We start from the raw sequence: 19,232 nt of genomic DNA on the forward strand, positions 1-19,232 counted from the left end.
TTAGATAGCATAAATGCCATTACAGAGAGAACAAATATAGCATCTTTTTCAAAGGACAAAAAAAAAAAAAAGTAGATAAGCACTGGGAAAGTGTCAGCATGACAAATTTAAGAATTCTCCTTCAGCTAATACAGCTGGTCTTTAACAATGGTTGGGGGGTGGAGGGGTCTCAAGAATCCAGTACCTAGCAAAAATGTAGACTTAAAATTACTGGCATGAATAGGTTATTTCTGATCTTGTAATTCATGTCTGCTCAACAATGTCACATCTTTTAGACACGTTAGAACCACAGTCAGTGAAAAAGTGAAAGTATAAGTCACTCAGTCATGTCCGACTCTTTGCGACCCCATGGATTATACAGTCCACAGAATTCTCTAGGCCAGAATACTGGAGTGGGTAGGGTAGCCTTTCCCTTCTCCAGGGAAGCTTTCCAACCCAGGGATCGAATCCAGGTCTCCTGCATTGCAGGATTGGATTCTTTACCAGCTGAGCCACAGGGAAGCCCGAGAATACTGGAGTGGGTAGCCTATCCCTTCTCCAAGGGATCTTCCCAACCCAGGAATCGAACCGGGGTCTCATGCACTGCAGGCAGATTCTTTACCAACGGAGCTATCAGGGAAGCCACGTCTTTTAGATACATGTTAGAACCACAGTCAGAAGCCTTAAAGACAAATTAGTCCAAGGCTCCAAACAGTACAGAGATCCACCAGTAAACTTACAGTGTAACTGCACTGATTTAGAAGTCACTTGCCATTCACTTGCCTCTTTTATGTCCTAGAAAAAAAATATTAGACCTCTCAATGCAAAGTCAACAGGAAAACTATAGCCCCCTCCTTATTTTACTGAGGAAGTTTTATAGTAAGCATGTACTGGTAGTGAAAAGATATAAAGGAACCACAAAACTTGAGAGAAGTGGAAACTAGTTTATTCCAGTTGAGAAAACTTTCATATGGTCCAACTCTATTATGTTGTAGACAAAAGATAATTCTCCAAATGAAAGTATCTGTCCAGTTAATCAAGCAGGGACAAGAATAAACCCAGTGTTTTCTTCTATATATTATGTTCTCTTTCCTGAATGTGAAACAATGTATTCACAGACTACAAGAGTTGAACTGCCAAAAAAATACAGAAAATCTCTTTATCTAGGGTACAGTAGTAATAATATTGTACTCAAACATTAAAGATTACTCAAGATTATACTCAAAAGCTGTATACCTACAGAAATCATCCATAAAATTAAATGGCCTCTGAATTTTCATATTCTATAACTTTGAGAGGTAATAAAAACTTATCTGATTAGAAGCTGCTACTTTGAGAAGTGTGGGTAGGAAAAAAAAGAGGCCATGTAAGTATTGATATTTGGCTTACTCATAAGGTGATGTAAATCGCTAATACTCATTTCAAAAATATTTTCTTTCCATAATATGTCTCCCTCAGGATGGTCATGTTCAGTCAGTACAACAGAAATTCAGCACAGTAATGACAAGCAACTAGCACTAGTCACTCAAAAACTTTTTAAGTAGTTTATTTTTCAGAGCATTGCCTTTATTTATGACTTAGGTAAAACACAAAACACAAGAAATCAGAAGCTAAGAACAAGGCTTTTGCTTGAAAAACAAATAAATACATAAACCCCACAAGTATTAATCACATGCTAAAATCAAGTAAAATGCCAGATAATTTGCACATTAAAAATAAACTGCCTGAACCATACCCTTTAAAAATAGCCTAATTCAAGCCCTAAATCCACTCTAACTTTTCCTCCCTTCTCTGAAATTCTTTTAATATTTTTATTTATTTATTTATTTGGCTGAGCTGGGTCTTAGTTAAGGCAGGCAGAGTCTTTAGTTGTGGCATGCAAGGACTTCCAATTGTGGCACATGAACTCTTTAGTTGTGGCATGTGAACTGAGCTGTAGCATGTGGGATCTAGTTCCCTGACCAGGGATCAAACCAGGGCCCCTTGCATTGGGAGTACAGAGACTGAGCCATTGGATCACTAGGAAAGTCCCACTTCTCTGAATTTCTATAGCATACTTTCTGTAATTCATAACACACTTTCTTGTATTGTGTATACTATTTTCATATAGAAAATTAATTGTATTAATTGTATCTCAAAGGAGACAGTAAGTGCCTTTGAGGAGAGAGACTTCACAGTAGCTAACACTATATGCTGAATGTTAACAAGCACCCAGTAAAGACTGGCTGGCATCTATTTTTTGGCAAACATTTCTCTATGATCTGGCTGGAGTGAAAAGGACAATGTGTACTGGCAGTAAGATATGGAATCTGGGAGAGTAAGCCATGAATTAGACACACAGGGTCAACATCAAAGAGGTTGCTGCCTAGACAGAAGAGCTGATAAAGTTTTGATTTGCTAATACTAAAAGCCAAACTACAGTATCATTTTCAAACAGCACAATATTTAAGTGGAAAAAATGCACGCATACTTTATTGTACCAAAGAGGGAATAGTAGCTGTAAATACTATTCTAATGAACACCATCAAAATTTGAAGGTAATGTATAATCCAAAAACAACATGCTCAAAATAGGGTCATTTAATCAAAAGCCATCTTGACGTTGTATTCTTCCCAACGATGATCCTCTAGAATTTGTGTTACCTCTTCTACCTTCCTCTGCAGCATGTCTATAAGGGGAAAAGGCACACAACATTACTCACAGGTAGAAATATCCCAGGAACATAATAACTTAATTCTCCCTTCAACATATGATTGATAAAACTTTACATGTCAATTTTAATAGTGTTAAGTATTAAAAGATGAGAAAAACATGTGTCTATCTGGTAGGAAACTACTGGACAAGAGTGTTCTTGATTTTCTCTCCCTAGCTTTCATGGAAATTATGGTCTATCCTGATATTTATGTTTTGCTGAAGAGAAGTGTTAACTGCTTTTTACTCATTACAGCCTAAAAGTGCCATACAGGATTGCCATGAAATTGAATGTGCAGATCTTTGTTGCCTATAAGCAAATTAGTACACTGAGTAGCTTCATATTTCTATTTCATTTTAATGATTAATTTAACTTGGTGGTCCTTAAATCTGCTCAGAGCAGAGCAACACAAAATACCATTAGTTTTACAATATAAAACAGTAATTTTCTGTAGTAAAAATAAGCTGTTGAAGTAAGTGTGATAATCTGAGTTTTTTTATTAATGTGCATAAATAAATGTGGTCATTTGTTTTAGTGTTCATTAATGCTCACTGGCTGATAAGCAATAACTGGGCCCAAAAATTTAAGAAAAATTTTACAAGAGAAAAACTAAAAAATGTAGAGCACTATACTTTTTCTTCAGCCAACTGGAAAAGAACAGATGTTACAGAGTTTTTGAAGTATAATATCTCATTTTATCTTATGACATACAGGCACTATAAGATCACATCTTTTAAGAACAAGTGATTTAAATGATGGTTGTCTACTGAAAGGGTAGGAAAACAGTCTGGCAAAAAACATCTCCTTTCTGTTGAAATAACAAACTGCAGGGTGCAATTTTTCCCCCTAAATAACATTTTTCAATGTGATAAAAGCACAAATGAGCACTACAACAAATCATTAACTTGAGGCCAGAAGTGTCAACATAAGCACAATCTACTTAATTTGCTGATTGATATATATTAAATGCAAAGGAGTAAATTTATAAACATTTTTAAAAATCAATGAAATGTTGAGAAACACAAGTCAGCATTATTAAGAAAGCTTTACCATAAATATTTTGTCATGTTTTCAAATTGAATTCTCAAGACTATTTCTGTATTAACATACTTCATATTTTTCAGAAGTGTCATTCTTTAAGGGCAAAAACTGCACTTAGGCACTTAACCGCCCAGAGTAATGGTCCCATGATATGCATCAGTGATTAGTCCCTGCACATGTGCATGCTAAGCCACTACAGTGGTGTCCAACTCTTTGTGATTCTATAGACTGTAGCCCACCAGGCGCTTCTGCCCATGGGATTTCCCAGGCAAGAACACTGGAGTGGGTAGCTGCTTCCTCCTCCAGGGGATCTTTTCAACCCGGGGATCAAACCTGAGTCTCCTGTGTCTCCTGCATTGCAGGCAGATTCTTTTACTGCTGCAGGCCTATTAAATTATATGATATACTAGAAGTAAAATGCTAGTAATAGTTGAAATTTGATGGGAAATACACCATACACATTTGCCATTATTTACAAAGGAACTGTACTGAACAATATGAAATTGAAATTAATAAAACAACTCCATTCACAAGAGCATAAAAAAGAATTAAAATACTCAGGAATAAATAAACTAAAGATAAATTTAGGAATAAACAGCAAATGAACTATAAGACTTGTACAATAAAAACTATAAATCACTGCTAAGAGAAACTAAGAAGATCTAAAAAAATGAAAAGATAGTCCATATTCATGGACTGAAAGACTCAATAGTTTTAAGATGTCAATTCTCCACTAATTGATCCACAAATTCAATGCAATGCCTATGAAAATTCCAGCGGGCTATTTTTTGTAGAAATAAACAAGCTTTAAAATTTACATGGAAAGACAAAGGACCCAAAACAGCTAAAATAATCTGAAATAGAATAATAAATTACAGGAATTATATCACCCACTTTTAAAACTTATTACAAAGCAACGGTAATCAAGACAGTATGGTATTATCATAGGATAGCCACAGAGATCAATGGAACAGAAAAAATGTCCAGAAAAAATCTTATATTTATTGTCAATTCATTTTTAACAAAGGTGCCAAGATAATTCAATGGGGGAAGCATAGTCTTCAACAGATAATACAAGTACAACTGCATGTCTACATGGAAATGAAGTTGAATTCCTACCTCTAACTGTGAACAAGGTGGACTACTGGTTAAACCTAAAGAGCTAAAATTATATTTGGAAGACAAAACACAAACGTCAAACAACTGATGAATGGATAAACAAGATATGATATGTCCATACACTGGACTACTACACAGCAATGAAGAGGAATACAATGCAGAGATATGTTACAACACAGATGAACCTGGAAAACATTAGGTCAGACAGAAAAGGCCATATATAATATGATTCCATTTAATTAAACTCTCCAGAAAAGGCAAATCAATAAAGACAAAGTAAATAAGTAGCTGCCTAGGGTTCAGAGTAGGAATGGGGATTAACAACAAACAAGCTAGAGAGAACTTTTAGAGGTAATGGAAATGTTCTAAAAGTGGATGGTGTGATGTTTGCACAGGCCTATATCTTCAAACAGCTATTGTTTAAGACAGTATATTTGTGTGTTTAAAACATTTCTTAAAAATGACTTCCCCCAAAAAGGTTCTGGTAAAACTGCTTCCAGCTAGCTCCATTCTGTTTAGGGACAGACGTTTTCTTTACCTTACTTAGTCTACTTGCAAATATGTCAGATAAAGATTGCAAGATTTTCACAGAAATTTATGAAAATTAGCAATTTGGTCATTAAACACAAGCATAGCCTTCTACTGTAATTACTTTTAAGTTATACCTATAAATATTAGTTCAGTTCAGTTCAGTCACTCAGTTGTGTCTGACTCTTTGTGACTCCATGAATCGCAGCATGCCAGGCCTCCCTGTCCATCACCAACTCCCAGAGTTCACTCAAACTCACGTCCATCAAGTTGGTGATGCCATCCAGCCATCTCATCCTCTGTCGTCCCCTGCTCCTCCTGCCCCTAATCCCTCCCAGCATCAGAGCCTTTTCCAATGAGTCAACTCTTCGCATGAGGTGGCCAAAGTACTGGAGTTTCAGATTTAGCATCATTCATTCCAAAGAACACCCAGGGCTGATCTCCTTTAGAATGGACTGGTTGGATTTCCTTGCAGTACAAGGGACTCTCAAGTCTTCTCCAACACCACAGTTCAAAAGCATCAATTCTTCGGCACTCAGCTTTCTTCACAGTCCAACTCTCACATCCATATATGACCACTGGAAAAACCATAGCCTTGACTAGACGGACCTTTGTTGGCAAAATAATGTCTCTGCTTTTGAATATGCTATCTAGGTTGGTCATAACTTTTCTTCCAAGGAGTAAGCGTCGTTTAATTTCATGGCTGCAATCACCATCTGAAATGATTTTGGAGCCCCCCAAAATAAAGTCTGACACTGTTTTCACTGTTTCCCCATCTATTTGCCATGAAGTGATGGGACCAGATGCCATGATCTTCGTTTTCTGAATGTTGAGCTTTAAGCCAACTTTTTCACTCTCCTCTTTCACTTTCATCAAGAGGCTTTTTAGTTCCTCTTCACTTTCTGCCATAAGGGTGTGTCATAGATGCTATTAAATTCACTACCAACAGAAGCAAAGTATTCTCATAAACATTACTATAGTATACCTCTTATTCTCCTTTTAGAAAAACAATTGAGGTATTAAAGGAAAAAATAATCTGACAAAAAATGATCAAAAGACACAAATAGGCAACTTAGGAAATGAAGTTTCCTAGGAAATTGTTTATAAACATTTTTAAAAGACTCAACCTCATTAATGACAGGAATGTAAATTAAACAAGGGAAATATTATTTTAATCTATAACTTTGAGCAAAGAATGATAACAATGATGATGGTGGTAGTGATGATGCTTTCAGGTGCAGAAAAATGGGTACCTAATGAATTGTATGGATGTGAGAGTTGGACCATAAAGAAGGCTGAGCACCAAAGAATTGATGCTTTTGAATTATGATGCTGGAGAAGACTATTGAGAGAGTCCCTTGGACAGCAAGGCAATAAAACCAGTCAATCCTAAAGGAATTCAACCCTGAATATTTATTGGAAGGACTAATGATGAAGCTGAAGCTCCATTACTTTGGCCACCTGATGTGAAGAACTGACTCACTGGAAAAGACCCTGATGCTGGGAGAGTTTGAAGGCAGGAGGAGAAGTGGACAACAGAGGATGAGACAGTTGAATAGTATCATTGATTCAGTGGATATGAGTTTGAGCAAATTCTGGGAGATAGTGAAGGACAGGGAAGCCTGGCATGCTGCAGTTCATGGGGTCACAAAGAGTAGGACTCGACTTAGTGACTGAACAACAACAATGAATTGGTGTTGAAAATATAATTAGGGCACCTTACTTGGAAAGAACCCTAAGTCAAAAGCCTTTAAAACAAATATTACTCCTAATTCAGCATTTTAACTTCTAAGAACTTTATCTACGTCCAATAACCATGGATATATCCTAAAATTTACCTGCATTGGGGCTCACTGAAGCACAATTTAAAAAAGCAAAAAGCTAGAAACATTAACTAATATGTAACAACAGGTACTAGTTAAATAATAGTGTATCCTTATAATGTAAAATTTAACAACCATTAAAATGTAGACTATTTAATAACATGGAATAATATTCATGTACACATGTCTGTTACCTCTGTATCTGTTTTACGATCAAAGACTGAGTACAGTGTGCAGTGTAAATACCAGGGGACAAATAAATTAAAAACATATATACTGGCCCGCAAGTTCATCTCCAGTAAACCAGTGAAGTTGCTCAGTCATGTCTGACTCTTTGCGATCCCATGGACTGTAGCCTACCAGGCTCCTCCATCCATGGAATTTTCCAGGCAAGAGTACTGGGATGGCTTGCCATTTCCTTCTTCAGGGGGATCTTCCTGACCCAAGGATTGAACCCAGGTCTCCTGCACTGCAGGCAGACGCTTTACTGTCTGAGCTACCAGGGAAGCTCAAGTTCATCTCAGACAATGCTAAGTTCTGAAGATAGAGAAATAACTAAATATAACCTCTATCATCAAGAAGCTCAAATCCCAGTAATGAAGGTAAATATGTGAATAAATAACTATAACAGTGTATGATAAATGCTGACATTATTGTATATAGAACAAGCTATTAAAAACAGGAGTCAAGGAAGGCTTCATAGAAGAGATGATCTGACATGGGAGCAATTACCAGGCAGACAATGATGGGGTGGGGTATGCTGGGAGAATCAACTAAATATCTAAAAATATGGATAAACAAAAACTGAGTGTTTGCAAAACCATAAATATTACTCACAAACATAGAAAACAAACTTATGGTTACCAAAGTGGAAAGGAAAGGAGGGACAAATTATGGGTATGAGATTAACAGATACAATCCACTATACATAAGACAGTTAAGCAGTGAGGATTTATTGCATAGCACAGGAAACCATACTCAATATTTTGTAATAACCTATAATGGAACATAACCTGCAAGATAGCTGAATCATATGCTGTATTCCTGAAACTAACACAATATTGTAAATAAACTATACTTCAATTTGAAAAAGTAATGCTGCAAACAAAAGATGAGGCTGAAAAATAGGTAGGGGCTAGATTATACATGGCACTCTGTATATTATGCAAATAAAAATATAGAGCAATGGGAAGTACTGAAGACATGATTAGCAGACAGTATCATTATATCAAAATCAATCTGGCAGTTGTGTAAAAGTGAATCGGATTGGGGTAACACTGGGAAAATGAGACCAATAAAAGACTAATTAAAGACGTAAACATGCATTTATTGCTGCTGCATTCCAAAACACTTGTGAAATGGCAGTAAGGAGATTAAAAAAAAAAAGAAGAAAAACATAAAAGCACAAAACCACAAGGACAAAGATGTAATAAAGTAGACAAGAACAAAATTTTGAGAACCGTAACATCTGAACCCTAGAAAGGATTTGGAATTAGCAGGAAAAGGTAATTTAAAGCGGTGCTGAACTATTTACAACAGTTAGGACACGGAAGCAACCCAGAAGTTCACTGACAGATGAATGGATAAAGAAGATGTGGTACATATATACAATGGAATATTACTCAGTCATAAAAAGGAATGAATGTGAATCAGTCGTAGTGAGGTGAATGAACTTAGACCCTGTTATACAGAGCGAAGTAAGTTAGAAAAACAAATACCATATATTAATGTATACATATGGAATCTAGAAAAATACTACTGATGAACCTATTTGCAGGCCAGGAATAGAGATGGAGACATAGAGAACAGACATGTGGACACAGTGGGGGAAGGAGGAGAAGGTAAGATCAACTGAGAAACTAGCATTTACATGTGTATACTATCATGTGTAAAACAGGTAACTAGTGGGAAGCTGCTGTATAACACAGGGAGCCCAGCCTGGTACTTTGTGATCATCTAGAAAGGTGGGACATGACTGAAGTGACTTAGCAGTAGTAGCAGTAGCAGAAAGGTGGGATGGGGGGGCGGGAGGGGATATATATATATATATATATATATATATGTGTGTGTGTGTGTGTGTGTGTGTGTGTGTGTGTGTGTATAAAATATAAACGCCATATACCCATGGTGGTATACATATTATGAAAGGTGGTGTTAGTCGCTCAGTCGTGTCTGACTCTTTGTGACCACATGGATTGCAGCCCACCAGGATCCTCTGTCCATGGAATTCTCCAGGCAAGAATACTCTAGTGGGTTGCCATCTTCCCAACCCAGGAATTGAACTGGGGTATCCTGCATTGCAGACAGATTCTTTACCATTAGAGCCACCAGGGAAGCCCCACATATATTATATGTATTGCATAATTATATATATATATATAAAATTGTATATTGCATTCATATTTTATTAATAATATATTACACATGGATAGAGAGAAAGAAATGGGTGTGGTAAAAAGAAGGCCTAAAATGGAAAAACTACAAAGTAATAGTATATACAGTTTTTACAGATGTAGAAATGTTTTTTTTTTTAAAAACAGCTAAAACAATGAATATGTTTCCGGGGAATGGGAAATGTGATGTGGACAAAGGGCTGATATTTTTCATAAACCTAATAAAACTGCTCTATTTTTAAGGTAGGACATGAAGAAGACCCTAAATAAGGCAGTAACAGAAATCTACTTAAAAGAAAAGATTCAAGAGCTATTTAAAAAGTATAATCATCAATGGGCTTCCCTGGTGGCTGAGCAGTAAAGAATCCGCCTGCCAGTGCAGGAGACACAAGAAACATAGGTTTACTCATTGCTGAATATCAATACTAAATCCAAGTCTATGCCCTAACCAGTAATATTGAAGAAGCTGAAGCTGAATGGTTCTATGAAGACCTACAAGACCTTCTAGAACTAAACCAAAAAAGGATGTCCTTTTCATTATAGGGGACTGGAATGCAAAAGTAGGAAGTCAAGAGATAACTGGAGTAACAAGAAAATTTGGGCTTGGAGTACAAAATGAAGCAGGGCAAAGGCAAACACAGTTTTGCCAAGAGAATTCATTGGTCATAAAAAACACTGTCTTCCAACAACAAAAGAGATGAATCCACACATGGACATCACCAGATGGTCAATAAGGAAATCAGATTGATTATATTCTCTTCAGCCAAACATGAAGAAGCTCTATACAGTCAGGAAAAACAAGACTGGGAGCTGAGTGTGGCTCAGATCATGAACTCCTTATTGTCAAATTCAGACTTAAATTGAAGAAAGTGGGTAAGACCACTGGACCATCCAGGTACGACCTAAATCATATCCCTCATGATTATACAGTGGAAGTGATAGATAGATTCAAGGAGTTAGATCTGATAAACGGAGTACCTGAAGAACTATGGATGGACGTTCATGACATTATACAGGAGGCAGTGATCAAGACCATCCCCAAGAAAAAGAAATGCAAAATGGCAAAATGGTTGTCTGAGAAGGCCTTACAAATAGCTGAGAAAAGAAGAGACACTAAAGGCAAAGGAGAAAATGAAAGATATACCCATTTGAATGCAGAGTTCCAAAGAATAGCAAGGAGAGATGAGAAAGCCTTCCTCAGTTATCAATGCAAAGATATAGAGGAAAAATAGAATGGGAAAGACTAGAGATCTCTTCAAGAGAATTAGAGATACCAAGGGAACATTTTATGCAAAGATGGGCACAATAAAGGAGAGAAATGGTATGGACCTAACAGAAGCAGAAAATATTAAGAAGAGGTGGCAAGAATACACAGAAAAACTATACAAAAAAGATCTCCATGACCCAGATAACTATGACAGCGTGATCACTCACCAAGAGCCACACATCCTGGAATGTGAAGTCAAGTGAGTCTTAGGAAGCATCACTATGAACAAAGCTAGTGGAGGTGATGGAAACCAGTTGACCTATTTCAAATTCTAAACAATGATGCTGTGAAAGTGCTGCACTCAATATGCCAGCAAATTTGGAAAACTCAGCAGTGCCCATAGGACTGGAAAAGGTCAGTTTTCATTCCAATCCCAAAGAAAGGCAATGCCAAAGAGTGTTCAAACTACTGCACAATTGCACTCATCTTACACGCTAGCAAAGTAATGCTCAAAATTCTCCAAGCCAGGCTTTAACAGTATGTGAACCATGAACTTCGAGATGTTCAAGCTGGATTTAGAAAAGGCAGAAGAGCCAGAGATCAAATTGCCAACATCTGTTGGATCACCAAAAAAACAAGATAGTTCCAGAAAAACATCTACTTTTGCTTTACTGATTATGCCAAAGCCTTTGACTGTGTGGATCACAATAAACTGTGGAAAATTCTTAAAGAGATGGGAATACTAGACCACCTAACCTGCCTCCTGAGAAATCTGTATGCAGGTGAAGAACTAACAGTTAGAACTGGACATGGAACAACAGACTGGTTCCAAATTGGGAAAGGAGTACGTCAAGGCTGTATATTGACACCGTGCTCATTTAACTTATATACAGAGTACATCATGAGAAATACTGGGCTGGATGAAGCACAAGCTGGAATCAAGACTGCCGGGAGAAATATCAATAACCTCAGATATGCAGATGACACCACCCTGATGGCAGAAAGTGAAGAAGAACTAAATGGCCTCTTGATGAAAGTGAAAGAGGAGAGTGAAAAAGTTGGCTTAAAGCTCAACATTCAGAAAACTAAGATCATGGCGTAGAGTCCCATCACTTCATGGTAAATAGGTGGGGAAACAATGGAAACAGTCAGAGACTTTATTTTGGGGGGCTCCAAAATCACTGCAGATGGTGACTGCAGCCATGAAATTAAAAGACACTTGCCCCTTGGAAGAAAAGCTATGACCAACCTAGACAGCATATTAAAAAGCAGAGACATGACTTTGCCAACAAAGGTCCATCTAGTTGAAGCTATGGTTTTTCCAGTAGTCATGGATGGATGTGAGAGTTGGACTATAAAGACAGCTGAGCACCAAAGAATAGATGCTTTTAAGTGTGGTATTGGAGAAGACTCTTGAGAGTCCCTTGGACTACAAGGAGATCTAACCAGTCCATCCTAAAGGATATCAGTCCTGGGTGTTCATTGGAAGGACTGATGCTGAAGCTGAAACTTCAATACTTTGGCCACATGATGTAAAGAACTGACTCACTGGAAAAGACCCTGATGCTGGGAAAGATTGAAGGTGGGAGGAGAAGGGGATGACAGAGGATGAGATGGCTGGATGGCATCATTGACTCAATGGACATGAGTTTGAGCAAGCTCAGAGAGTTGGCAATGGACAGGGAAGAGTGGCACACTGCAGTCCGTGGGGTCGTAAAGAGTAGGACATGACTGAGCAACTGAACTGATTCAACTGAATGAAATTTATTCAGCCTACCTTAAGTCCTGAATAAATAGCAGCAATCAACTGAAAAAAAAGAAAAGTAGAAGGAGTTACAGACCTGGGAGGCCCAGGAGAGAGTGAAGATAATGAATTTAGTTTTACATAAGTTTAATTTGAGGTGCCATGGGATATCTTATGTGCAGATATTTGTTAACATGAAGCTTCAGAACAGATAGTCAGAGAAACATTAGTGAAACTGATGGTTAGAGATGACAACTGAGGTTTCAAAAATGCTGATTATCAGGAAAGCCTTAGAAGAGAATACTTTTAGAAACAAGGAGAGGTTGCAAATAAAAATCTAACTTCCTAATTCCAGAAAACTGAAAAAGAGCAAAATGAACCCAGAGCAAGCAAAAGGAAGGAAATAATGAAGATAAGACCAGTTATCAATGAAATTGAAACCAGGAACACTACTGAGTAAAAGCAATGAAACAAGCAGCTTAATTCTTCACAAAAAAATATCAGTAAAATTGATAAACCTTTACCAAAATAGAGAAAAATAAATTAGAGAACACAAATCACCAATATAGAAATAAAACAGGGTATATCACTACAGACCCTGAAGCCAATAAAAGGATAAAAATCCTATGAACAACTTTATGCTTATAAATTAAATGACCTAGCAGAAGTGTACCACAAATTATAATAACCACAGATTATGAAAATTCAACCAAGCTAATCTGAATAGACCTAGAAGCATTAAATAAATTGACTTTGTATGTAAAAAGCTTTCCCAAAAGAAATATCCAGGCCCAGATGGTTTCACTGGAGAATTATACTAAATACCTAAAGAAGAATCAAGAACAGCTCATAAATGCTTCTAAAAATAGAAGCCAGTATTACCCTAATAACAAAACTAGAAATGACAGTATAAAAAAGGAGAAAACTACAGATCAACATCTCTCTGCTGCTGCTGCTGCTAAGCCACTTCAGTCGTATCTGACTCTGTGCGACCCCATAGACGGCAGCCCACCAGGCTCCCCCATCCCTGGGATTCTCCAGGAAAGAATACTGGAGTGGGTTGCCATTTCCTTCTCCAATGCATGAAAGTGAAAAGTGAAAGTGAAGTCGCTCAGTCGTGTCTTGACTCCTATCAACCCCATGGACTGCAGCCTACCAGGCCCCTCGGTCCATGGGATTTTCCAGGCAAGAGTACTGGAGTGGGTTGCCATTGCCTTCTCCTCAACACCTCTCATGAACATTTAAAAATCTCTCACCAGAGAGATGCTACTGCTACTGCTAAGTCACTTCAGTCGTGTCCGACTCTGTGCGACCCCATAGACGGCCGCGGGCCAGGCTCTGCCATCCCTGGGATTCTCCAGGCAAGAACACTGGAGTGGGTTGCCATTTCCTTCTCCAATGCATGAAAGTGAAAGGTGAAAGTGAAGTCGCTCAGTCGCGTCTGACTCTTAGCGACCCCATGGACTGCTGCCTACCAGGCTCCTCCGTCCACGGGATTTTCCAAGCAAGAGTACTGGAGTGGGGTGCCATTGCCTTCTCCGAAGCAGAGAGATGGAGGGGGATAAATTAAGAGGTTGGGATTAAGATATACACACTACTATATAAAAGACAGATCATCAACAAAGACCTATGTATAACACAGGGAACTCTACTCAATACTCTGTAGTAACCTATATGGGAAAATAATCTGAAGAAGAATGGATATATGGATATATATAACTGAATCACTTTGCTGTACACCCGAACCTAATACAACATTGTAAATCAAATATATTCCAATGTAAAATAAAATTTTTTAAATCTCTCAAACACTTAAAGATCCTCAAGAAATTCTAGCAAACCAAATCCAATAATATAAAAAAGGAACTAAAAACTAGGACCAAGTAGAATTTATTCCGTAAATGTAAGGCTGATTCATTTGATGTTTAAAACCATGTCAATGTAGGGACTTCCCCAGTCGTTCAGTGGTTAAGAATCTGCCTTGCAATGTAAGGATGCAAGTTTGATCTCTGGTCAGGGAACTAAGACCCTACATGTTGCAGAGGCAGCCAAGCCCACACACGGCAACTGCTTAACCTGCATGTTCTGGACCCCAACAGAGATCCTGTGTACTGCAACTGAGATCTGATACAGCCAAATAAATACATAAATATTTTTAAAGAATGTGTCAATGTAATCCACCATATCAATAAGTTAAAGAAGAAAAATCATATGATTATATCAATTTGTGTAGAAAAAGCATTGACAAAATCCAATATTCATGAATGATAAAAATTAATGATTAAAAAGAAGTCAGGAAAAGAGTGGAATTAACTCAATTTGATTTAAAAAGCATCTATTAGAACACAAGAACAAAAGATTGATTTAGAAGAATTGAACCAGTATTTTAGAATTTAATTTTGTGGAAACTGATTTGTGATCTTTACCTTCAGATCAAACTCTGTATTAAAAGGGTATTAAATCAGAGTTAAAACATGAAAAAAAAATAAAAAGCATCTATTAAAAAACCTATAGCTAAAATCATATACTTCTAGTGAAAGACTAAACTCAGAGGCAAGGCAAAGATGTTTGCTCTCATCACTCTTATTCAACATGGTACTGAAGCTCTAGCCAGTGCAATGTAACAAAAAGAAAGAAATAGCATACCAATTGGAAGAAAGAAAGAAAACCGTCCCTTTTTGCAGATGATGTAACTACCTCTGTAGAAATCCCAAAGAATCAAAAACAAAAAACAAAACTCCCCAAATCAAACTCTTAGATCTAAGAAGTGAATTCAGCAAGCATACAAGATCAACATTAAAAATTGTGATTTTATGTAGTAAAAATGAACCTGTGGAAACCAGAATTTAAAACACAATATCATTTATAATCACTACAAATAAAATGAAACACTTAAGTGTAAGTCTAACAAAACCAAAACATATATATGATGTGAGTGTTGAAAATTATAAAATGCTGATAAAAGAAATCACAGAAGACCTAAATAAATATTTAGACATACTATGTTCATGCATGAGAAGACTCTACATGGGAAAGATGTCCATTTCCCCTCAAACTGATCTATAAATTTAATGTGTGGGTGCTTAGTTGCTCAGTTGTCCCTGACTCTTTGTGACCCTATGGACTGTAGCCCACCAGGCTCCTCTGTCCATGGAGATTCTCCAGGCAAGAATACTGGAGTGGGTTTTCATGCCCTCCTCCAGGGGATCTTCCCAACCCAGGGAAAGAACTCGGGTCTCCTGCATTGCAGGTGGTTCTTTACCATCTGAGCCACCAAGGAAGCCCCTGGTAGCTCATAATGATATAAATTTAATGTAATCCCTATCAAATCACAGCCCAGCAAACTTTTATAGAAATGCAAAGAAATTAAAATAGCAAAAACAACCTTGATGGAGAAAAACAAAGTGGGAGATATCAGTCTCCAAGATATTAAGGCTTAGTATATAGCTACATTAATGAAGAGAGTGTGGCATTGGTGGAGGGAAAGACATAGATCTATGGAACAGTGATTTTAGGAAACAACTTGATAAGGGAAAATTTTCCATAAAGGGAAAAAAAGTTGATCTAAACCTCTCATCTTATACAAAAATTAACTCAAAAAGGATCATAGCCTTAAAGGTAAAATATAAAACAATAAAACTTGTAGGAAAAAAACAGTAGAAAATGGGGGGGGGGTGGGATATAGGACTACACAAAAAGCTCTTAGACTTGACACCAAAAGCATGATTCATAAAAGGAAAAACTGATAAACTGGACTTAATTGTAAAATTTTTGTCCTATGAACAACTCTGTTAAGAATAGACAAGCTACAGAGTAGGAGAAAATATCTGCAAACCACATAGCTAGCAAACGACTAGTAGTAGCTGGAATACACAATAACCTCTCAAAACAACAGTTAAAAAATCCAGTTAGGGATAACCAACAAGGACCTACTGTATAGCACATGGAACTTTGTTCAATGTTATATGGCAGCCTGGATGGGAAGGGGATTTGGGGGAGAATGGATACATATATCGGAGAAGGCAATGGCACCCCACTCCAGTACTCTTGCCTGGAAAATCCCATGGAGGGAGGAGCCTGGTAGGCTGCAGTCCATGGGGTTGCTAAGAGTCAGACACAACTGAGCGACTTCCCTTTCACTTTTCACTTTCATGCATTGGAGAAGGAAATGGCAACCCACTCCAGTGTTCTTGCCTGGAGAATCCCAGGGACGGGGGAGCCTGGTGGGCTTCCGTCTATGGGGTCACACAGAGTCAGACACGACTGAAGTGAATTAGCAGCAGCAGCAGCAGGATACATGTATATGTATGGCTGAGTCCCTTTGCTGTTTACCTGAAACTATCACAACATTGTTAATCAGCTATATCCCAATACAAGATAAAAAGTTTAAAAAAATAGTAACCAACAATATATAATTCTCAGTAACCAAATTAATCATCTAATCAAGCTTCATAATGTTCTAAATAAATAAACATATAAAGTTGAAATATATTGTTACATATTGGTATTAATTTATTATTTTTAAAAAGTGCTTTCTTATTTTAAAATATTTTAATGACACATAGTAGAAAAATAATGATATAATAAATATGGCTATATGCCACATAAAGGTTTATTTTATCTTACCCTGATAACTTTATTTCTTTTCCTGTTTTTAATAAAATGAGATTCCAGCTAGCAACGATGCCCTTTGTGTAACTTCCCACAATCATACCATATACTTCTTACCTTTCCTGCCATAATCACAGACTTGAATTTGTGGTTAAATATTGCCAGCAATGGTACTATATTTTGCTGAATATATATATCTTCATAAAAATTACACAATGTGATTCAGAAGACTTTTATATTTGATACAATAGATATATTCTACACATAATTCTTCAACTCGCACATTTCACACATTATGTTTTTAAAATTAACCTATGTTGATGTAAGTCAAGTTTGTTCATGTGAATTTTTAAATACTTGTACAATATCCCACTGAACAAATATAACATCAACTTATTTATGCATGCTCCTATTGATGGATATTTGGGTTGCTATATGTTCTATGTCATTACAAATAACAACTGCAATGAATTTTTAAAAATCCAATTAGAAAATGGACAAAAGATGAAAACTGACATTTCATCAAAAAGGATATGCTCATGACAAATAAGCCCATGAAAAAGATGTTCAACATCATTAGTCATCAGGAAAATGCAAATTAAAATTTCAATGATATCACTACAAATCTATCAGAATGGCTAAAATGGAAAAAAAAATAGTGAAAGTACCAAATGTTTAGGACACAGACAAATTAGATCACTTGTACATCACTGGTGGGCATGTAAAAAATGGTACAGTCTCTCTGGAAAACAGTGTAACAGTTTGTTATAAAATTAAACACTCAACTACCACATGACCTAGCAACTGCACTCTTGAGCATCTATCCCAGAGAAATAAAAACTTATGTTCACATAAGACTCTGTACATAAACATTCATAGAAGCTTTACTCATAAGTAGCCCCAAACTGAGAACATCTAAGATGTACTATAACAGGTGAATGTGTAAGCAAATTGCAGTACATCCAAACCATGGAAAAGTACTGAGCAACTAAAAGGATCAAATCATTGATATTAATATTCATAGCAATTTAGATGAATCTCTGGGGAACTAAGCTGAATGATAAAAATCCAGCCCCGAAATTTTACATGCTATATGATTTCATTTTATATAGTATTATAAAATGGCAAAATTTTAGAAAGGGAGACTAGATTAGTGGTTGCCAAGAACTGGGGAGCAGCGATTAGGGGGATTAGAGGTGGGTGTGGCAATAAAAGGGGAATATGAGGAATTCTTGTGGTGATAGAATTATTCTGCATTTTTGACTATGGTTGTGGATATAAACTTGTTTATGACTAAACACACACACGCACAAGTAAAACTGGAAATTTGAACAAGACAGATTTTACTGATATTAATATCCCAGTTGTGATATAGTACTACAGTTTTGTAAGATGTTACCACTGGCGAAAACTAGGTAACAAGAAATAGGAACTCTACATTATTCCTTTATTACCTATATTATTTCTTATGTTATATGTGAATCCACAATTACCTCAGTAAAAATTTCATTAGTGTAAAAGACTAAGCCACACAAATAAGATTTTGAGTCCCAACTTCTAGAAGTGCCTGCTGATTAGGCACATAATATGACCCCAAATTTTTGTGAGGCAACAAACTGCTTTAACAAATTTATTCTCACTGCTTAGTATGGTTGGCCATCTTTTCAGCTTCCAATATGGGTTTCTTCACTGCTGTACGATTGCTAAGCCAAAGGCACATTTAAAGGTTTTTAGTTACTGTAGTATATACTAGGTTAGGCTGCTGTTTAAAAGCAAACTTGAAATCTCAGGAGCTTAACCTAATTAAGGTTTATTTCTCATTCAAAAAGAAGGAGGTAGGAAGAGGAAGAGAGGTGGAGGGAGAGAGGAAGAAAGAGGGAAGGAGGGAGAAAAAGAGAGAGAGAGAACACTATCCTCCTACTTGTCATTGGTACTTTTAAGAAGATTCCCAGGTTATTGAAACTAAAGTAACACTCAGAATAAACACACTTGAATTCTTAGTGCTAACTATGGCCTGATGGAAAGAAGAGTGTTTATAGGGACATACAAAGCTCTCAACTCTGCCATGAGAATTCTCATCTTGATCTTATCATTG

At 36.8% G+C, this 19,232-nt stretch overlaps 1 protein-coding gene across 6 annotated transcripts in view; it reads right to left on the reverse strand.

Moving 5' to 3' along the window:
• Nucleotides 1–1,509: 1,509 nt before the first annotated feature.
• The window catches only part of NUP62CL (nucleoporin 62 C-terminal like), a 104,329-nt gene continuing 86,606 nt past the window's right edge, over nucleotides 1,510–19,232 (reverse strand). For 4 of the 6 annotated variants that reach the window (XR_011565352.1, XR_011565351.1, XR_011565354.1 and 1 more), the window contains one exon: nucleotides 2,579–2,647. Coding sequence is in view for 2 of the 6 variants with exons in the window: in XM_070784613.1 (XP_070640714.1) it covers nucleotides 2,559–2,647 (89 nt within the window). In the remaining 4 variants the exon portion in view is untranslated. Of the gene's footprint in view, nucleotides 2,648–19,232 lie in introns of all 6 variants that reach the window. The other 2 variants (XM_070784614.1, XM_070784613.1) reach the window with 1 other exon arrangement.

The sequence above is a fragment of the Bos indicus genome, chromosome X, assembly GCF_029378745.1.
Source record: "Bos indicus isolate NIAB-ARS_2022 breed Sahiwal x Tharparkar chromosome X, NIAB-ARS_B.indTharparkar_mat_pri_1.0, whole genome shotgun sequence".
Classification (NCBI taxonomy): Eukaryota; Metazoa; Chordata; class Mammalia; order Artiodactyla; family Bovidae; genus Bos; species Bos indicus.